This window comes from Aythya ferina (genome assembly GCF_964211825.1).
Source record: "Aythya ferina genome assembly, contig: HAP1_SCAFFOLD_131, whole genome shotgun sequence".
Lineage (NCBI taxonomy): Eukaryota > Metazoa > Chordata > Aves > Anseriformes > Anatidae > Aythya > Aythya ferina.
This window is the reverse complement of record NW_028181394.1, coordinates 27126-49294: the sequence shown is the minus strand read 5'-3', so window position 1 is coordinate 49294 and position 22169 is coordinate 27126. Positions and strand designations below refer to the sequence as shown.

General features: G+C 41.7%; 1 protein-coding gene across 2 annotated transcripts; it reads left to right on the top strand.

Moving 5' to 3' along the window:
* The first annotated feature begins 7455 nt into the window (after positions 1 to 7455).
* LOC311428731 (ubiquitin carboxyl-terminal hydrolase 42-like) lies at positions 7456 to 18469 on the top strand. Of its 2 annotated transcripts, none has more exons than XM_084540042.1 (14): positions 7456 to 7561; positions 8154 to 8264; positions 8424 to 8526; positions 8731 to 8798; positions 8955 to 9025; positions 9557 to 9639; positions 10558 to 10669; positions 11047 to 11187; positions 11382 to 11482; positions 11946 to 12087; positions 12768 to 13049; positions 13849 to 13937; positions 16083 to 16394; positions 18331 to 18469. In XM_084540042.1, exons 1-13 carry the CDS (start codon positions 7534 to 7536, stop codon positions 16300 to 16302), a joined length of 1551 nt encoding a protein of 516 aa, XP_084396168.1. In that variant the 5' UTR covers positions 7456 to 7533; the 3' UTR covers positions 16303 to 16394; positions 18331 to 18469. The 2 variants fall into 2 exon arrangements, with proteins under 2 accessions (XP_084396168.1, XP_084396169.1); XM_084540043.1 differs by lacking the exon at positions 18331 to 18469 and adding an exon at positions 17062 to 17197.
* The last annotated feature ends 3700 nt before the right edge of the window (positions 18470 to 22169 follow it).

Sequence of the window (22169 nt, the reverse complement as noted above, 5' to 3'; positions counted from 1 at the left end):
AGTCTGGTTTTGCCAATGCAGCACAATTCCCTATCACGTAGCCAGAGCTGCTTCTGTAGCTCCAAGAAGCAAAACTGCTTTGACAAAATACTGTGTCATCAAAGCATTCGTTGGCTCAGTAGGCACGGCTCAGGTTCAACAAGTTTGTGAAAAAATGAGTACTAACAGAAGCAGCAGGGTCCAAAGAAACACTTTATGTCCCCACTGCGAAATGAGGGGCTTTACCTTGAGTGTTATGCACACTGTCAATAGAAAAGCACTGTAACAGAATCTGCCACGGCAGTTTGCATGTTACTGAAAGACCATCAGAGTGGGACTGCAGCAAGATCATTGCGAAGTTACAAAAAAACCATGTGGGGGTGGGAGTTTAGTTGCGTTCGATAACACAATCTTAGATAAAGATTTTGGTCTTAACGTAAAAGTAAGGATGTCTACTGATCTCTTCAACTCCAACAACTGAAGCCCAAGTCTGAAAAATCGCCTTTAAGAATGCAAAGAAAATATTTAACTCTTCTGTATGTTCATACTTTGCTATCAAGCAAAGGAATGAATGCTGATGCCTTAACTATGTAGGGCTGTAGCTTTAAAAATGTTAAATGTACGTGAAATTATTTGGGGGTGTTTTCACATGCAAAGCCTAATGCAGTGCATGCAAGCCCTGTCATCTTCTTCGTCTAGTAGTGTCGCGTTAAGGGGTGTAGCCGATTGATCGTCATGGGTCCCGTCGGATTCAGGGTGCTGAACTATCACGGTCACGGATTCACCAACAACGCAGTACGGCCTCGCTCTAGTCGCATTCAAGGAGAACTCTCACAGCTAGGAAGAATGCAATTAAGTGCAATTTCTTACGGCGACAGGTACACAGGTTCTTTGGATTGTCAGTGATAAATTCACTGTCTGCAAAAGCAAGCTAGCATGCATGAAATGCACAGGTACACAGCCTAGGTATTAAGACATTAAAAAGCATCAAAACTCTAGAGATTTCTAAGATTCCACAGAGACGCCTGGTATAAGCAAGCGTTCAGATCTTACCCCACGGCGTCCCAATGGAGTGGGGGTGGGGGAGTGAGAGGCTCAGCCTGTCGAGTGATGTCAGAAGGAATCCTTCCTGATAGTATCTTCCCTAACATCCCCTTTCTCTTAAAGCAATTGATATTATTTTCTATCTTTAAGGTGGAGCTTGAGTGACTCTAGTCATGCATATCTTGGTTGTGCTTGGTAGAAATGATCTCACTTGCGTTTAAAGGTACAGGCTCTGAGAAATTCCGAGGGCGTGCTCAGTGAGGGGTGGTTGCACCTTGGAGGCGGGTAGCTTTTGGGATGGAGGTGTGCTTATGATGCCTAGTCGCTTAAGGCGATTACTCCACAAGTAGTAACTTAGTGTTGATTTAACTACAGCATATCTAAAACATAAGAAGGATGTTAGTATGGAAGAAGCCGATGAAACCAGTCCTTAAATCTTACTACTTATTGTGCGTGAGCAGACTGGCGTGAGTTTTAGCTATACTGGCAAATATCAAACCACACCTGTGTCGTCCCAAAGCTGGGAAAAAAAAAAAAAAAAACAAAACCAAGGAAATGTTGAAGCAAATAGGGAGGCCTGTAGCTTGTGCAGTCTTTTAGCTGAGAAAATAAAGAAGGAGAGAGACAGGTAGCCTTGAGCTAGCAGAAGCAAGGAAGAGAAGGGCTAAAAGGGAAAAAACAGGAAGGAGAACACCAGCTCCAGACTGACCTATAGTAACCTTTTTCTCATTAAGGGTCATTAGCACATTAAAAATCACACCTGTCAAAATGCTAATCTATGCTAATGTGGGATTCGGTGTGTGTCCCCCCTCTCCTGTTCCCCCTCCCCCCTGGTATTCCTCTGTAATGCACAAGCTCAGTGGAGATAAGTTAGGTGAGCTGTAATAACCAATCCAAAGGAGCCAAAGAGAGAGTTTTCACAAGTTTCCTGTGTATAAATGACGGTGATTCGAGTCAGAGGTGTGCTTGCTTTGCGAAAGATGGCCAAGTACCTGACTCTGCAGAGTTCTATAAGTAATTATATAATTAAAAGACCTTCGTGTGCATTCCGACTCTGGGTGCTTATTGGCGCGGTGCACTCTGCACGAACCTGCAGACAACATCTGTACTCAGTGTCATGCCTACAGAGAACCCTTTACTGTTGGGACCTGCATATTTTTCTGTGCATTCAACACAACCCCTTTGGCACAACTAGTTAACCACGTAGCTGCCAGTCCACCACTCAGTTGCACTTGTGAAGAGGAAAAGCTATTTCCGTCTACTGGAGGAGCACATCCTCTAAATGCAAGCTTCACTCAGCTGGTCATTTACTGCAGGACAAGATTTGAAAAGTGTTGTTGAGTTCTGGGTTTCCTGCTTACAGGAAAAATTAAGTGCTAGATCGCCCTCTACTCCGCTTTGTCTGCTGCATTTAATGAGATTAAACTGATTTCGTTTGCTCCTCCGTTTATGGACAATGAGCTGAAGGAACAGGTACAGCACATTAGCCTGGAATGCCTTCCCTCCCAACCAAAGTAAACTGGAGCTGTAACTAACACAAGCAGAAGCAAGGCTTCCGTGTTTTCAGCTGAATAAAGTTCCAACAAAATCATCCTCTGGGATTTGAAGCTTACTTCACATGACATGCCAACGACTCTTTTCCCTCTATTGTAAAGCGGATCCCTGCTGTTAGTTGCTCTAGAAGCAAAGGAATCATCGGTTTGGTTACCAAATAGCCGCTTCTGCAAACGAGAAGTGTTGTGCTCTCTCTTCCCTTTGAATGACTCCACACTTCTCATCAGCTACTGGATTGCTGACCTAGAATCAGAGAACATCCCAAGGTGGAAAGGACTCCCAATAATCACCAAGTCCAACTCGTGGCTCCACACAGGACCACCCCAAAGTGAGACCCGATGTCTGAGAGCATTGTTCAACACTTGTTGACCTCCGTCAGGCTCGGTGCCATGAGCAGTGCCCTGGGCAGCTGTCTCAGTAGCCAGCCACCCCCTCAGCGCAGCACCTGAGGCGCACGGGGCTCGGCGGGGCGGCCCGGGAGGGGAGGACGGCGGGGCGAAGTGGCAGCTCCCTCAGAGCCGTCTCCCCGCCGCCTCGGCCGCATGTCGTGGCTTTTTCGTGTCGGGGCTTTTTCATGTCGTGCCCTCGGTCTCTCGCCGTGGGTGAGATGCTGCTCCCCAGCGCGGACCCCTTGCGCGCGGGGCGGCAGGAGGGAAACCCCAACCCCAAAGCCCTCCCGGCAGGGAGAGCTCGGGGTGAGGGCCGATCCGGCACCGACAGTAAACACACGCCGGAGGAAACGCTCTGGTTTTAGCCATGAGCAGCGCGGCCAGGTTCAAAAGGCGTCACGCTGGAGCTCCGAGTTCGGCGGCGTTCCGAGGCCGTTGTGGCGGTTGTGGAGACGGCCCCGGCTGAGGTGGCTGCTGCTGTCGCTGCTGTCCCCTCTGTCCCTGCTGTTGCCGCTGTTGCCGCTGTTCCCGGACCTTGGAGACCCCCGGCGGCTCCCTGTGCCAGGCCCTGTGGCCCCGGGGAGCTGCCCGCCGCCTCGTCGGCCAGCCCGGCAGCAATCCTGCCAGCACAGAATAGCCCACTGCGTTTCAGGGTAAAGTGACGATTAATTTCTATTTCCTGGCCTGGGTGCTGCTTTCTTCTTTAAGGAAGCTTCAAGGTTAAAGGTTCAACTCAGTTATGTCAGGGTTCAACTCCGTTTCGTGAAGGGGCTCTTGTACGAAAGCTTAAGCTGGGATTGACTCTCTGCTAAGCGGAGGCCAAACGTGGACCTACTGAGAAGCAGGTCCTAAGTGATAACATTTTCTAAAGAGACTGCTAAACACATCTGAAGAGTGCTGCTGCAGAACTCTGAATGGGGGGATAGCAACTGTCTTAAGTGATCTGGAATCTTGAATTTACTTTTCAATGGACAAGAGGTGTGTCTCTCAAGGCAAACAAAGAGAGGAGTAACACCCTCTCTTGTCACTCATGTCAACATAAATTTATGCTCAGAGCGTAGGTGTAGGAACAGCATCGGTATGTATATGGAACATCGGGAGAGGAAGCTCTATCGGTATTTACAGTTTTTCTACTATCTTGCCAGAGAGACGTCATCTCCAAATGAGAAATGGATGTATTTTGAAACAGTGGTGGTGGATCGGATTTCTTCTTTCTAGTGTTAATATTTGCTCTTGAATCGTACTTAATACCTGGTAACACCTCAATCAGTTGTCAAAAATAAGCTTAAAAATGTGTAAGGCTTATCTCATTGGTCAGTATAAAGATCAAGGTCTTCGCTTCGCTTTGCTTCCCTTCCCTTCCCTTTTTTTCTTTTTTTTCATTTTTTCTTTTTTCTTTTTTCTTTTTTTCTTTTTTCTTTTTTTCTTTTTTTCTTTTTTTCTTTTTTTTTTTTTCTTCTTCCCTTCCCTTCCCTTCCCTTCCCTTCCCTTCCCTTCCCTTCCCTTCCCTTCCCTTCCCTTCCCTTCCCTTCCCTTCCCTTCCCTTCCCTTCCCTTCCCTTCCCTTCCCTTCCCTTCCCTTCCCTTCCCTTCCCTTTCATTTTCCCCAGTATTGTTTTTCTGTTCTCCTTCTCACTGCAGTCTTGATTTTGTTTCTTGTCCCTTAAGTATGTTTCCAATGTGTTGCTGAAACATTTTCCCTTTCAATCCTAAAAAAGGAGCTGTCACTGGTGAAGATCGGAGCTTATCCCTGAGCCCAGGAGCTGTCACCTTAGTCTTCCAATCGGACAAGGACGACTTCATTTCTCATGTAAATGCATTTGTCAGGTTTGCGTATTGTTTTTTCAGGAATGGAAAGTGTGTATAGAATGGATTTAAAATCAATTTTAAATGTAAAACGTCAAGGCAAAAAAGTTCTAATTACAACCTCTGCACACAATTTGCCAGCTGTGGGACTAGGAGTTTTCTTATTTACTGTGTTTTGTTTAACGTGTCTGAAGTTTAATGGACAGCAATCAAGGCGTGCTAGAAATCTGAAAGCACTTTATGCTTTGTTCTCTCCGTCATTTTGGTATAACAAACTAGCTTATGTTTTAAACCCTCCATGAGGGTAGTGGTTTCCCTAAAGGTAACAAGTCCCTGTGTGCTACAGTAAGACAGTAACAAAACATGAAGTATAGAAGTTCATCCTGTCATTATTCAGCTTCTGCCTATGGACACACAACTACGCTTATTTAAAGCGGTATCACCTTGAAACCTAATCAGCATTTTAAAAAGGACTTTGTAGCAGTTATTGGCTTTTGTCCTGGAGGGCTGAGGTTTGTTTTGTTTTGTTTTACATTCAGCATTTCTGTTTCTAGCTTACATTCCCCTGTTGTTTTGCATGAGGAAAGCGTGCAACTTTAGAAAGGAGAACGGAAAGAGCTGCTTTTTAGTCTAACTTTTCAGTTTTTCGTAGGAGTTTTAAATGTGGTAGGAGTAAAACACCAGAAGTACTGCTGCCAAAGTTATATTCAAACTCGTCTTTCTTGGAGAAGCAGAAGAAGCCCAGGGAGAAATGAATTTGCAAACATGCTCTTCATGCTCTCCTTTCCCAAGATTTCTCTGAGATATAGCCCATCCTCTGTGGGTTTTGAGGTATATGGTTCCCAGGAGTGAAAAGGAGGGCCAAACATCTCTCCTCTTGGATCTCAGCATGCCAGGGCTTTGGTGTACTGCCACTTACAGCTCCGCTTTTTCACCTGGAAAAAGCGACCGCATGATGTAGACTGAGGAGCCCTCACAGATTAACTTGCTATCACCAAGTGACGCCCATGAAAGGTGTATTTAAAAGCTAGGCTCATTCTAGAATCACAACAAACCCCTCATGACTGGTGCAGTAGACAGTGAGGTAGAGGGCGAGCCCTGGAAAGACAGAAGAAAAGTAGCAGTGAGTTCTGGGTACCTTTGTGCAGACGAAACAGAAAAACGCAGGCAGTGAAGTAATAGTGTTCCGTTACTAATGCCAGCAATAGATAATTGCAACAATTATCTATTAGATCATAGGTACTAATTAACAGATAATTGCGCAACTCCGGAAATCAATAAATAACTGATTCCCCTCAGAGAATGTCTTCTACATTTTTATATTAAAAAGACTCCAGAGTTGTAATGGATTAAAATCCTACGGAAGGGAAAGAAATGGCATCAGCCACTAGTTCTGCAGAAGCAAAAAGTAATACTGATAGAGTTTAGATGGAAATTTTCACTTTGTGTGTTTAGTTTGGGGATTCTTTTTAAATCATTCATACCAGCGATTTAGTTCTTAAGGCTGTTTCTTTGAGATTAAGTGACAGGACTTCTGTTGCTCTTTTCTTCTTGGAATGCTTCTTGATAGTCTTACATCAACCAGAACTTCTGTCTCTGTCGCAGATGTGAACAATGACCGTAGCTAAGAAGCCCAAATCTTCAAAGCCTAAAAAGCCCTCTTCAAGGCGGTCTGGCAAATCCAAGAAACCAAGTCCTAAAATACTGATGTCACGCACCGCCAACTGGGGCCGGATAGTGCCTGCAGAAGATTCAAGCCAAGTCTCTGTGGCCCAAGGACGTGGAGGTGCTATTTACTGTAGATCATCTGAAAAATCTAAGGCTTTTGCCCCAAGAGATCTAAGTAAGTGTGCGTTCTATCCTGCCTCCATTGTCTTCAAAGCAAAAGTAGAAAATGCAGTTCTTACTTGTTGCACTGCTAGAGAAGGGGACTACTGTGAAGAAAGACTTCAAAAGCGAATCCCCTAAGGCAACTGAAGTGACTGATGTTACAGAAATTAATTTTGATATATTTACAGTCAACAGAGAAATATGGGGAGCTTTTTGTAATGCACAGATTCCTCCATGTCTTTTCTGTTTTGCAGAGAAAAGTGTTTGATTGTTGCTATTCACAGCTTCCATTTTTCACAGGTTTTTTGAAGGATAACATTGCTCAGGAAAAAATCTGGTATCTGTAGGGGTACTGTCATTCCTAGTTCCTAGTTTTTACGTTTTTACCGTATAATTTCAAGTCTAAGTTTGTGGTTTAAGTTATAATAAGGAAAAAAACAGTAGTCGAGTTAATCAGGTTAAAGATTATAGATGGAGAGGAACTTGGCATTAGGTGCTACAAACAGAATGGCAGTTAGCCTTGCCTTAGAAAAATTAAAATGGTTGACTAAAGGTTTTTTTTTTTTTTTTTTTTTTCCCCCAAAACATTGTGTTGACCAGCCAATTTGAATTTGGTGGTATTAAAGCTGTCTGCAATAAGTTTTTCTGGTTTGGATTGTAGCTAGCTCCTCTAGGTGCTCCTGCAGAATAGTATTTTTTTAAATACCTTTCTTCGAAACAAACAAACAAGATCTCTTTTTAAATTTAACTTTCTTGCAGTCGTTAATGATGGAATTGCTCCGCCACAGAGCCTTCTTTTTCCACCTGAGAAGATTTGTATGGATTGGCGAGAAACACAAAGTGTTGGAGTTGGCCTGTACAATCTTGGCAACACATGTTTTCTTAATGCTACTCTACAGTGTTTGACCTACACACCCCCACTTGCCAATTACATGCTTTCTCTTGAGCACAGCCAGTCATGTGAGTACTTTCTAACAGTATTTTGAATCTGTTGGATAGCTCTGAAGGTGAAAGAACAGCAGTGATTCTGTGAGATAAGCTTATTTGCCTGATTTTACCTGTAGCAGCTGGCTTTGAGCACTGTATTAGCAGTGGGCTCCGAATAGCATATGGAGTGCAATTAATGCACCATGTTTTATTTATTTAGTTATTTGTTTGTTTGTTTGTTTGTTTGTTTATTAAAGGATCATTTATTGCTTCATGGGAATAATGAAGTGCATTGGACAGTAATGCATTTAGTAGTAATTTTAGAGAGTAATACATTTTGCAGCCTGTGGAGTTCACATTCCTGTCAGCCTTTACAACTGCGACTTTGCAGTAGTCTTTTAGATTTCTCATCACAAAATGCATTTGAATACAGGCTTAGTGGATATTTTTCTTCTGTCAAGTTGTGTGAAATGAAATGTTACAAGACTGTTGGGACATTGGCATCTTGGGAGAATAGAATGTAGCAAGGAGAGTGGATATTGTATCTATAGTTTAAATTGTACTTAGATGTTTGTAGTTCTGGATATTTCGCTGGACTGGGATGCTTTGCTCTTTCACTCTTCAGGTCGTGAACAAGATTTTTGCATGATGTGCACGATGGAGACTCACATTAACCAGGCCCTGCGTTGCACTGTTGATGCCATCGAGCCTACGCATGTTATCAGTAATCTCAGTCGTAAGTGGCTTCAGATGTGTTTCTTTTCGATAGCTTGTAATCTTCAAATAATTATTTGATGTGTCTAAGTGGTTTTAACACTCCAATGAAGAGAGATTTTAGAAATACAAGAATGATTTCATTTTTAAATGAGGTCAATACTATCATCTTCTTATTTAGGAATAGGACAACATTTCCGTTTTGGCAGTCAAGAAGACGCACACGAGTTCTTGCGCTATACTGTTGATGCTATGCAGGAAGCGTGCTTGAACGGAAGCACCGAGTAAGCATAAACAAGTTCACTTTCATACATTCTCTAGCACCTTCTAGTCCTTTATTTACTCTCAGAAATGATCTCTAGCACCTTTTAGTGCCTTATTTACTATCAGCAATGCAAGTCTACATCATCCTTGGTTTTCATCAAACTCTTTGAAGAGTTAACTCTGTGCCTTAAATCTTCTGAGGTCTGATTATAATTTATTTCCAGATTGGACAGATCTTCTCAAGCTACCACCATCATTCATCAAATATTTGGAGGATTTCTAAGATCGAGAGGTACTTGAAAAAATATTCCTGTCCTTAGAACTGATCTGTGTCTTTTGTCGGTAGTAAAGCAGTCTGTAGTTTGTCTAAAGTAGTATCTGTCAACAACTTGAATTTGGACAGTTAGTCTCCTTCACATAATGTTAAGCATTTATATTTTGCTTCCAGTGAAGTGCTTGAATTGCAAAGCAGTTTCGGATACGTATGAGGCATTTCTTGATATCACTTTGGATATAAAGGTAAGATGTTTTCTAAATATAATTCATGATGTTTAAGTACATGCATAACTTTCTAAATTAAACTTGTTTAACTTAAAAAACCAAACCACATATAATGTTAAAACATAAGAGCTTGGTGGTGCTAAGGAAGTGGATTGGACTTTGTCCTTCTGTGGAACCCATGTAAATAGTCTCCACATTTGCATTGGGTTTAAGGGGAAGGAATTCTCTTTCTGCAAAAATGATAATGCTGTCATACTTCTTTGTTGTTCTACCTCAATATACATCTAATTGTTAGACTGATGAATTTGTCCCCAGTATTGATGACAAAGCACACTATAGATGCTGTCTAGGCTACTGGAAAAGTATTTGTTCCAAAGTCAAATGCCTTCCAGGTGAGGTCAATGCTGAGCATGCTCTTTCTGCCTCCTTCTTCACAGTGCTCCTAGTAGATCGCTTGAGTATGTTAGTAAGATTCTCTTATAAACTACTAGTGTGTCTCTGGAATTTTGAATTACGGTGACTTTACGCTCTTCTTTCTCGCTGCTCTAGGCGGTTTCGTCTGTTACCAGAGCTCTGGAACTCTTTGTGAAACCTGAAGAGCTGGATGGAGAGAATTGCTATAAATGTAGCGAGTAAGATTTTGACGGATTAGGTCTTAATCCTAGATGTCAGTTTTCTATGTTGCATGACTCTGTTGGACTACCTCTAAACTTTGGATCTACTTACAAGTTTTGTGGAAGTTTATAAAAGACTTGGATTTTTGTTTCTTTGGAGGGGGGAAGTCTTGTTCATAGGCATTCCCTATGGGTTTGCAATTCTCTGGCTTGTATTTTGCCATCAGAATTCAAAAAGAGGTGCTTTTGTTCTTTCTATTTATTAGCTCTCGACAGTACTTTTCTTGATGTAAACTGCCCAGTTTCCGTTGTTCTCTGGGCTAGTGGCTAATTTTCACTGCTTACGCCGTAGGTCCTACCTTGGAGCGGGCAATGTGTCAAACTGAACTATTTTGTTTCAAAGGATGGCAGATGGTTTCAGTGTCTTTCCAGACAAGCTCAGTACATGAAGACTTCCTACTGTTAAATGTCTCCCTCCTGTAGAATGACCATGTGCTTCTGTTGTATTTTTGATGTTGATAGTCGACCTATGTTGGAGATTATTTGCAATTTCTAGTCCTGGGGACCAAGGCTCTCTCGTTCCGCTTTCAGTATTTGTATTTCCCTTGAAAGCTGAAAGAATGTATCCAGGATTGGAGTTCAAATAGCCACTTTTGTAGACCAAGAAATGGTACCTTGCCATCCAACCTGGTAATACCCTTTCGTGAGAGATTCCTGTTCCCGCTATGCTCTGAGTTGTTGGGAAAATTGACCTTCTTCTCTGTATTAACAAACCTGACACGCAGTGCATGGGTTTATGAAAAGAAAAAAGACCAACCTATTATGCAAGTAAATATCATTCAAATAGCATAGGCATGCGTGAGACATTAAAAGGAGTTTGTTTTGGGGGCGAAAAAAGAAGATGCCTTCAAACACTTCTCTCTGCTTGTTTTTAAGGTGTAAAAAGATGGTTCCTGCGTCCAAGAGATTTACCATACACCGTTCTTCCCAGGTTCTCACAATATCACTGAAAAGATTTGCAGATTTCACAGGTGGAAAGATCAACAAGGTATATTTACCACTGTAATGCAACTATATCATTGTGTAATGGGACATCCCCCAAAGCTGAAAGTTGTTAATATTTTCAGACAATAATTGTAGACTAACGACTATGGCTTATTCTTTCTCTTAATATCAATAAAGTTCCCGCTTGACAAGAAGCATATGCTTTCCTCTGAGAAGGCTGATTCATCAGGAAACAGTTCTCTGCAACTTCTAGTCTTAACCATTGTTTATGGGAAGACTTATTTGTAGTGAATCAAGAAATATATTCTAGAAATATATTCTAGAAATAAATTCTAGTCTGTGTTTTTTGGAAGTGTTTTTCTCTGGCTAGTCCACGAAGTACTCTGGGATAATTTTTCTATCTTCTTGGTGTCTCTTTAGGAGGTGAAATATCCGGAGTATTTGGACCTGAGAGCCTACATGTCGCAGTCAATGGGAGAACCACTGCTCTATGCCTTATATGCGGTGCTGGTACATCACGGTGTCAACTGTCACTCAGGACACTATATATGCTATGTAAAGGTAGAAGTCAACAGCATTTCTAACAGGGTAAAGGTTGTGCTGGCAAACCAATTAAAGCATGACTAGCAGCTACTGTTTCTAGGGAAAAAGATTTCATTATATTTTTATTTGACATGTGTGTATTTTGTTCCTATCCATGATTTCATTTGGAAAACGTGCAATTCACCTAAAGAAATCGTTGTCTTTATTTGCAGGCTGGTAATGGACTTTGGTATCAGATGAATGATGCTAAAGTAGTGCGTACTGACATTAAAAGAGTTCTTGGTCAGCAAGCTTACATACTTTTTTATATCAGGTAATAACAAATCTTAAAATGTGTTCAGAAGAGATTTACTTTCCCGTTATTGATATTTTTCTGTTTTGCAAGTGTTTTTCTTGCTATCCGGGGAGAAGATTATTATTTGTCTAATTCAGTTCTGTCTAACCTGAAATTCTCTGTGTCGTTTATTATCTTTTGTTGCTTGGCCTTAAACTGCAGCACTTGTGTAAATTGCTATCTATGTGTTATCTGTAGCTGGCTAATTTAGAGAAGGAGAGAAATGAAGGTCATCTGTGGTGTAAGAATGAATTATTGCTCTGCAAGTGATAGTCTTAGTAGGAAGACTGTTCTCTACTTTTCAGTCTGTAGTCTTGGCGAAGCCTTCTGTAGAGAAGGCTTCCATATCGTATGAGCTGTTCCTCTAAAATGATAGGATGGGATTTAATCCAAGAGTAGGCTGAAAGAAAAACTAAACTACGATCACTGCTCTTTTCTGAAGGCGCTATGATTTGACACTTGGAGAACGTGCGTTTTACTTGCCAGCACCATCTTATCCCTGTTCATTCCCTCCTGGTCAGCAGGGGACTAATAGTAAGCAGGCTGGATTTATGGGACCACGACTTCTTCCTCATATGATTAAGGTAATTCAGGGAAGTGGGAGGGCAGATAACGGCACCAAACTGCTAGTGGGTTTGGGGTTTGGTGTGGGGTTTTTGGTTTGGTTTTCGGCATCTTAGTTTTGTTTTCCTTCCCACGCTGCAGCTTTCTTCACAGCCCTCATGCTACAGCCAGAGTCACTCAAACAGTGGTTACTGCTAAATTGTGCAGCCATGCAACTCCATTACTTTATAGCTCCAAGACAGCTTTCTAAAGCACAGAGAGCTACGCTCTTTGACAATTTAAGCAGAGTGTACTAATCCTCAAATCATTTAAAAGAGGACTTGTTTTTCCTATCCTCGTCACTTTAGCTAAGACAGGGAAAACTAAATGTCTTATTCCTGAGCACCAGAACAATTATTTCAGGCTTTTCAGGGTATGTTTAAAGGGGAAAATAAATATATTTGGGAATAGCAGCAGGTAATGTTAAGTTGCTTGGCTGGTTTTCAAAGATGATGTTAATTTGATACCAATCTGCAGTAAACCAAAAGCAGGAATTGAATACGCTTATTGGACTTGCATTTATCCTTAAAGGGCAGTGTGTTTTTCTTTTTAGGTGTTAAGACCATTTGTAGAAACACTCAGTAGGAGAGTTTTGTGTTTCAAAATGTTACATGCAGTGTTTGCGTTAATCCATCTTGCAATTTCTTCTTTTTAAATACAGAATTCAAGCCGTTTAAATGGAAATGGATCCATAAAAGAGGACGCAAAGACCACTGGTGTCACCCTAAAAAGGCCATCTTCAGCACCACCAATGGCCTGTGTTCAAAACCAGGCAATTACCAGGCCTTCAATGACTGATACGTCAAGAAAACAGAAGATCACCATCAGTATTCACAATAAATTGCCTGCTCGTCAGACTGTGTCACAGCCTGACTGTCTTAGCAGTGCTGTGGAGGATGAAGATCTCTACCAGGCTGTTCCTTCATCCACAATTACAAATTCGGTAATGCAAATGAAGCAAATGCAAACAAACAAAAAAGTTTCTGATGAAATTTTTGTGGAGCCAACAGTGAATGAAAATCCTAAACTCAGCTCTGATAACACAGTCCCTTATGGTGCAGAATCTTCAGGAAAATCTGAGGAGGAGTCAAAGGGCTTATTTCAAAGGAATTGCAATGCAATGTCCTCTAATGGAATTTCGGTTGGAAAGGTAGTCCGTACATTGCAGCATTCCAACTCTTCCTGTCAGAATGCTGACAAAGGAAGATCCCAGCATGAGCTGCCAAAAACAGATTCACTAAATGGTGCTATTAGGTTAGTTAATGAATCTAAAAAAAAACGGACTGAAACTTGATGATTCCACTTGCCGAGTTGAACCTGTTAAACCTTCTGAGATGTTCTTTTCTAAAACAAATGGATTGCTTGAAACATAGATTTGCTCCATCGAGAATTTCTCACCTACGATGTATCCGGAAGTGTTTATTGTGTTCCTAATTCAGGTGAAATACTGAGAAAACACAGCACAAATGTGATCGTAAGACTTTGTTGTATTATCCCATTAGAATTTGCAGACCTGAGCTTACATTAGAACTTGTCAACTTAAGCTCAGCTGAGATAAAAATTCCTAATTTCCTAAAGTAGATTTTGGGGGGTGAGTTGGGGTTATCTTTGAAGTGTAGATAATGCATACAACTCACAGCGGTCTTGCTTACCATTTAATGGAGACATTCTGACAAGACTAGTCCTCAGTACTACTACAAATAGTATTTTTTTGTCTGCTGACTTGTGCGTTTTAATTGCAGATGCCTGGAGCTATGCCTTCAGTCAATCGAGAAGTCATCACGGAGTCCCTCACAGCCAGCCAGCTGAACAGCTTGTCAGAGGAAATGAGGTAAAATGAGCACAGTCTTATTAAGAAAAGACTTTATGGAAGTTCGTTACAGTTTTATCTGTCTACTAATAGTACTTAATGGAAGGATTTAAATTAGTACAATTCCATACTGTGTGTCCAGTGTCACGAACAGAACTAATGATCAGCACTGAGCATATCACTCTGATGCAGGTTGGTGCCTCAAGGAGAACTTGTGTTCCTTTATAGAATGTTTTTCCGTTTTTCTCCACTGTCTGGAGAAACATTGGCTGTTCCCCGCTCGCCCCTATGCCTTTTTTCTCAGAGCAGCAGGTGGAAGGAGACAGATGCGTTTGCTTTTTTAGTGCAATGGCTTCAGAAGCAAGAGGGGAAAAAGCACTTTCTCTGGGAGCTGAAGAAGGTGTCCTAATCACAGGAGAGGTTTCTAAATGGCATATCTTTGCGAGCGTTCCTGTAGTCCGGAGGTTTTTGTTTGTTTGTTCGACGTTGGAAGGTTTTACTCTTAATATTCACGTCCTTCAGCAGAAGTGAGAAATGGGTTTTTATTTTATGCAGTGTTGCGGAACCTCTGAAATCTCCTGGGAATGATGAATACCTCGCCCAGTACCAATGTGATGACCGTGGAGACAAGAAGAAACCAAGAAGATCAAAAGAACGTGACCTCATTTCAAAAGAAACCGTTTTGTACGGCAAAGAGTCTTGTGAGCCTGGTGAGAAATTGCGGCAAACTTCCTCTCTCAAGTGTGACACTGAATGTAGCTCTAAAAACCTTTCCTCCTTAGCTATTGCAGATAGACGCCAAGATACAAAGGACAAGACTAAAACCACTGAGAAAGAGCATTACCGAAGCAAGAGGGAACATGCTCCTAGTGAAGAGAAGGAGAGTCAAAAAGCAGGTCCTTCCAGCAAGAGGAGGTGTTCTCAGAGCGTGGAATTTGTTGAGCAAAAGAGTCACAAGCAGGAGTACTGGGAGGGAAGCAGGTACAGATCTTTCCCTCGTGAAAGAAACAGCCCTGAGAATGGCAGAAGAGCAGTCAAATATTCAAAGTACAGATCTGGCAGTGGAGGAAGATCAGAACAAGGTAGCAATAGATACTACCGATCCAAAGGGGAAAGAAGTTGGAGCAGAGAAAGATACTATCGAGACGAAGCACGGAGATGGGAAAGATGTAGCTATTACAATGATTACTATTCACCTCATGCGACAGGAGACAGTAGAGAGAGAAAGTTCTCTCACGGCGATGCAGCCTTTGACAGATCGACTGCAACTTACTACAGCAGGTCACATAAGCATTATCATTACAAAAGCAGATGGCCTCACGGTTCCCTCTTGAGAGAGGAAGATGTACGTCGCTTTAGCACACCCCGAGCAGACTTGCATCGTTGCTCGGTACCTCAGCAACATTCCGGAAGACATTCTCGTGAAAGACATGCGCTTCCACCTGTGTCAGCTCATTTGGAGAACTGTCGCCAGAAAAATGAAACAAAAGGAAACAGAAAAAGAAAATATACCCGTGCAGAAGGTAGTGAAAGTGAAATAGAAAGGAAAGACAGAAAGATAGAAAAGGAGCTTTTAGGTGGTGAAAAAAATGCAAAAATATCACAAGTTCTGGAAGAAAAAGAAGTCTAAGGATAAACATGGAGAGAAGGATTCCAAGTAAGCAAGGATTCCAGCATACTCCGCATTTTTTATCCTAATTCTTTTCTGGGTGCTTCTCATGTCTTCCTTTTTTTTTTTTTTTTTTTTTTTTTTTTTTCCTGGTAGTTTCTAAGTTATTTAGATAGCATCAGCTGGCTGGGGATCATGTTGTTAGGTTGATCAGTGAAGATAGGAAAGCTCTTGCTGAATTGTGTCAGAGCACTAGCTTTGGACCACATAGTTCGAATCACATCCGTACACCATTCCAGATTAGGTTAAAAGATTTTTTCTGCTTGCACGTATTCCAGAGCTAGCCATTGTTAATGATCTGTGTACAAACCAGGACCTATGGTCCTTCAATCTGATGGCTTAAGTTTGCTGCATCTAAAGTAAGTTGCGTGTGCACAAAGCACCCCAAAATAGCTGGCATGCTGCAAATCATCACCTGTGGTAAAATAAATCAAGTTTCATATAGGCAACAAGTGCCACATCTTTTTTTCCCTTTTTAACTTGCATGTTTCTTTCAGACTTCATGATCTGTGTTTCTGTGCGCTTCACTTTGACAATGCCAATCGCAAGCGTAAGAAAAAGAAGAAAAAGGAGAAGAAAAAGAAGAAAAAGGAGAAACACCAGGAAAGCGAAAGGCTCCTTGGAACACTTAGATCCTCGTTTCCAGAAGATAACGCGGGAGAAGAAGGAAGAATCCCATCCTCCAGATGGCTCTTCATGTCAGTAATGCAGAAGTGAGAGCAGTAAACAACCTTACAAGGAAGGGAAGACTTCCAGTGCAGGCGAAAGCAAGAAATACAGCTCCATCACATCCAACAACTATACTAAAGGTAAGCGGCCGCAGCGTGTTTGAGGAATTCCTTTTATATTAATCTCGAGATTATTTCAAACAGTCTTGAAGTGCTTGATGACTTAACAGTCTGCAGATTTATTATCAAATCAAAAAAACCCCCGACTTGGTAGACTATTTTTTTCCCAGTTTTGAATGACCACTAGGAAAGAAGGCCTGAAATAAAGAGGTTAAAGGCAAATGGTTTTCATCTGGTTTGATGATGAAGTGGCAAACAAGAGGAAGAGTTGCAAGCTCCCTTCTTAAATTCAGTCCAGCCAAGTAGGAAAAGTAAATGTGGACAGCTGTATCTTGGCAAAGAAGATAGTAGGGAGCAAGGAGGTTTAGCAGTCAAGATGGAAGGTGATGCCATGAGGCTTACAGGCTAGTAATGTTCTAATGAATCGCAGCCTTCCTAAAAAAAAACCTGCCTGAATAATTCATGTGAATAACATACTACCTTCAGCTATTTCAGCTTCTTGCTGTACAGCTGAATGCCTTTTACGTAATGTTTGGAGAAGTAAAATCTTGGAAGAGGTTTTCATATCTTTTGCCCAGTTTGGATGATGAAGTAAATTGCCAGAGTCAGTAGATTCTGGCACTGACAAGTTTCTTCAAGCTTAAGAGCGAGTGCAATTGTTTCCAAGCATTTTTCTTTTCTGAGACAGGGAGCACCAGAAGTTGTCATCTTAAAATACGACATGGAGGGGAGGCTGGTTGTTCACACATTCTTGCCAACATTCATGCAATCTGTCCCATTATCAAGAACAAAATTAGGGACTGAACGGAGGTCTTTCAATTTCCAGTGTTGCAAAAATGGACTTTTTACGATACTAATGACAAAAGAATCCTGAGTGTACTGGACTGGAAGTATCTCTTCTAGCTGAAAAATCAGGAAGAGCACAGAAGAAAATGCCTCTGCTCTACTGCTCTTCGGGCTTCAGTGAATTCTCTGGCCAGCAGATGGCGAACTCGTTCTTTCTAAACCAGTCCAAAGTAGAGGAAGAAAGTAAACGTCTTGCATGCATTACACAAGCGCGGGGCATGGGGATCCCTGGGCTATATACGTGAAAGAGATGTTCGTTGATAAATACAGCAGTACCCACCCCACTTGGATACACTACTTGCAAGGTAAGCAGGATAGGAGGGCTGTGCAAAGCAATTCTGTTAAATTGAGGAATTCAAGTATTTCGTCAAGCCTAAAGATACTAATTAGTTTCCTTTTGGGGAAGGTCAGTCTTTCAAAGCAAAGAAAAAATGTCTCTTAAGCAGGATTTTCTGAATGGTGGAATCTAATCTGAAAAACGACCACTTCCACATGTTAATTATTTGCTAGTTTATTATTTTTAATTTTCTACTGTATTGAAGCTCTCAAAGAAGCTAGGGACAGACTAGGAGCAACGGAGGACTTGTTAGAGTGCCTTTTCAACCGGAATCATGTTCCTTTGAATAAATGAACAAGGATAGCTAGTGACAATTTGTGATTTAAGGAAATTGCAGATACGTGAGAGAAAGAGCAGCATTAAAGCAGTTAAATTCCTGCATTCCTAAGTGCTCTCTCTAGCAAGTTTCTGAACGCTTCTGTTCTGTGGCTAGGATTTGGTCAGCTTTGATCACTAGTAAAACAAGGATGCCGTCCAGTCAAACCTTCAAATGACTGTAACTTACCTAAGGGCAACCATTTGCTATCAAAGCAGGTAGCTTTGTCCTACTATTCTGTACAGCTCACCAATTTTAGCATAGAATTCAAATGTAGTCCGTTTAATGGGAGGGCTTTGGAAGCCGCCTTCTCCAGTCAGTTCAGCCCTGTAGTCAGAGAGCAGATCAATCCGTGTACAGGGTTGTGACTTCTCTCTTTGGAAAGAAAACCAGTGAGCCAGACAGTTCCATGTAGACTATCACAGCAGGGAATGACATTTCTTCCTTTTGTCTTTCAGATGCAGAGCTTACTGCTGGAAGCCTTCAATACTCAGACTAAACCTACCATCAAATCCGACAACCTTTTTACCATCGAAACGCAACAACTTCTTACCGTCAAACCCAACAACGTCTTATGACTTCTTACCATCAAAAACCCAACAACTTCTTACAATTCCTTACCGTCAATCCCAACGTCTTCTTACCGTCAAAACCGACTGCCTTTTACAGTCAAAACTGACTGCCTTTTACCTTCACAACCGACAATGCAACCTCATCATGTTATAAATGAAGTCTCAACTCCCTCTGAATTTAGTAACATAAAAGAATATTTATAAAAGGCAAGTAAACAGCGCTGGGTGCGTGGGGAGTCTATGCTCTACCACCATGCGCACCCAACTGTCAAACTTTCCAAATATATAGAGGACATTGCTGTTACATATTTACAAGAAACCCAAGTACGCCTATACATATGGATATCCTATCCCCGCTTCATATTAGAATTCTCTTTGTGGCGGTCCTTGTGGGTGAAAGGCTCACGGTTTCCCCATCACCATTAGCAACCTTTTGTTCCAGACTGCAGGAGCGGCTTCGACTGTCTCCCTCTTCTTCTGCACATGCTCTGCCCACCACAAGGTTCCCAAAAGCAACAAAACGGGATTGCTTTTCCCGCGTTTCATTAACCCTTGAAACCACACTAATAATATTATTATCATATAACATAAAACAATAAATGTTAACAGTTCTAACCAGCAACCCCCCCAGCAACTTCCGTGCCTTGTGCCTTAACAGAGGGGAAAACAAGCAACCCCAGACAGCAGGGCGTTGCCTCAATCCCCCTTCTTTATTTCCTCTAACCTCTTTACATTCCTGATGACCTCACCGTTAAGAGTCTGATGTTATCATCAACCAGGAGGCTTTCCGACCCCCATTGCCACATTCCCAAATCTCTCCCTTCTTTATTAATATCAGCCATTTTTCTGACACAAATTACCACTCCATATATAACAATCCCTCCTCTTCTTTTGAATGTCATTAATTCGTGTCCTGGCTTTGAATTTGGCCAAGGCCAATTGAACCATAAAAGAATGCTTTCACAATATTCTCTGTAAGATTTATAAACAAGTTTTTAGCAATGGTTGGAATCCCATAGTTAGCTCGTGTTTCAATTTCATGATTCCGCAGGGTGTATAATAATTGTACTTTTCCCAGTTAACCCTCCTTCATTATTAGCTCTTACTTCTATCCGCCATTGATAGGGGACCTCTTTCAGCTTGTAACTGGTTATCTTATTGCTTTCATTACATCGAGCATACTCTGGTTTCCATAGCATAGGTTTAACAGGCATAGTAGTGTTTGTTCCTGAATTCTTCCCCTCCGGGTGTTAACAATACATTCACTACAATTCTGAGACCAATAACATGTAATTAGGAGAGGTCCGGTAAAGGCCATGTTACCCGGTGGTTATTACCCTAAGGGGTTGCAGCCCTTGGTAAACCTTCTTGAGCCACAGTACTGGTCCCTTCTCCGGTCTTGCCCTCTCCCTGATGCTTCTTAGGAAATGGTCCAGACTTACACACGCAATAGTTCTTCTATTTGCGTTCAACTTTTCCACGAGTTAGTGGGGGCTCGATTCAAAGCAGATAACCAATCATCTAGGTAAATTTTCCCACCTATTATTTTAAATTTTTCAGGTAATTCAAGATGTTGTGGGTATCTCTATTGGAGGTGGCACTCCCCCTATGGGATTTTGGGGTCCCCCAATCCTTCTATTAGGGCCTTTATATGAGTTTCCAATGATGGCTAATATTCTAATCAGTACAAGATTTAATATACATACAATTAGCATCCAAAGGGTAGCTATGCCCTGATATGCTTCAAGTTCTTTTAAGCTTAACTTTCGGATCTCCAGAAGTAGACTCAACCTTCCAGGTTCCTGTTACGGGTCCCTTTACTCGTGATGCATGTGTCCACCCCTTTTCCACCGTTCTTCTAGCCGTCTCTTTCGTAGTTCAGTAAAGTCCACCTGTATTCTCTCAAATGGTCGATATGCAATTCGTCTTCCTCCAGCAGGTGCTTGCCTAATCACCTTCTTATTCACCTTTTGACATGTTAAGCATCCTTGGACGGTTTGTTTGGCTATCTCATATATTCCTACAGACCCATAAAATTTTAGAAATTGATCACTCAATGCTTTTGTTCCCCAGTGGGTTTGTAGGTGTAGCTGTAAAAGTAGACACCTAGTTTGTTCCTTTGGCAGTATTTCTCTTCCATCAGGCAGAATCCATTTTCCTTCTTTCAGTTCTGCTCCTATGGTCTTTATAATTTTTATTTCTGCTTCTGTATACTTTTTCTCTTGTGTCCCTTTTCCGTTATCCGTTTCTTGTAGGGTGAGGACTACATCATGCTTCCTAAGAGCTGCTTCCCTAGCTTCTCTATCCACTAGGTTATTCCCTCTTATGTGGAAGGCAGTTCCCTTTTGATGTCCTCTGACATGTACCACAGCAATCTCCCTAGGTCCTCTCAGTGCCTGCAATATTTGAGTAACTAAAGTTTGGTGAATCAGCCCTTTTCCCTGTGTGCCTATGAGTCCCCTTTCTTCCCAAATTTTCCCAAATGGGTGGACTATTCCATAAGCATATTTAGAGTCTGTATAAATAGTGCCACTTTTTCCTTTCAATAGTTCTAGGGCTCGTAATAATGCATAAAGTTCACATGCTTGAGCGGACCAGGCAGCGCTGAGTGGTCCTGACTCTATTAGGACCATATCCCCATTTACGATGGCATACCCTGATCTTCTTTTTCCATCTACTACTTTGGATGATCCATCAATAAATAATTTTTCCCCTGTTTCTAATTCTGTCTCCTCGAGATCGGGTCGGATTTTGGTTTGCAATTCAATCACTTCCACGCAGTTATGTTGTAGTTCTGTTAGGGGTTCCCCATATCGAAATTGTGCAGGGCTCTGTGCAGCAGCTATTTTTCATTCTAAATCAGGGGAGTCGATCAGGATGGCCTCATCCTTCAGCATCCTACTATCAGTTAACCATTTTTCAGCCTTCTGCTGGAGTACTCCCCTAACATTATGTGGAGTATATATCTTCAGAGGTGCCCTACAAGTGACTTTTCTAGCTTCCTCAATCAGTAAGGCAGTAGCCACAATAGCCTGGAAGCACACTGGCCACCCCCTCCTCACAGGGTCTAATAGTCTGGAACAATATCCCACAGGTTTCTTGATTCCTGCCCATTCTTGACTTAGCTGTAATTGCAACTAACATATGCAGTTTGGTTAGAAACATTTACAAATAAATAAAAGGGTCTTTGTAAATCTGGGAGGCTCAGCACTGGCGCTTCTGTTAACGTTTTCTTGATCAACCTCAACTTTTCCTCATCTTCCTCGTTCCACTTAATTTTTTCTCCAGTCAATTTTTCATATAAAAACTTTGCCTTTTCACTAAACCCTTCAATCCAGGGTCTACAATATCCCAAGAGCCCGAGCAGTTGCCTCACTTCCTTCTTCGTTTTGGGTGATGATAGGGCTAAAATCCCAGATACCCTGTCAGCATCCGATTTTTTCTTTCCTTGGCTAAGCCCATGTCCTAAGTACCTTACTTCTTTTTCCACGAATTGTAATTTAGATTTTGAGACCTTCAACCCTTTTTCCCTAAGAAATTAAGTAATTCGATAGTGGTTCTCCGTGTCTCTTTTTCAGTCTCCCCAGCTATTAATAGGTCATCCACATATTGCAACAATTTCACTTCCCCCTTTACCTCAAAAAGTTGTAATAATTTTTCTGAGGTTTGGCCAAATAACTTTGGGTATTCAGTAAATCCCTGAGGAAGTACAGTCCATCTAAGCT

Excerpts from the sequence above, each read along its gene's own strand:
- LOC311428731 (XM_084540042.1), top strand. The coding sequence starts at position 7,534 with ATGCTTTCTCTTGAGCACAGCCAGTCAT. Across the intron at positions 9,026-9,556 it reads ATATCACTTTGGATATAAAG|GCGGTTTCGTCTGTTACCAG; the intron begins GTAAGATGTTTT and ends TCGCTGCTCTAG. Across the intron at positions 11,483-11,945 it reads TACATACTTTTTTATATCAG|GCGCTATGATTTGACACTTG; the intron begins GTAATAACAAAT and ends TCTTTTCTGAAG.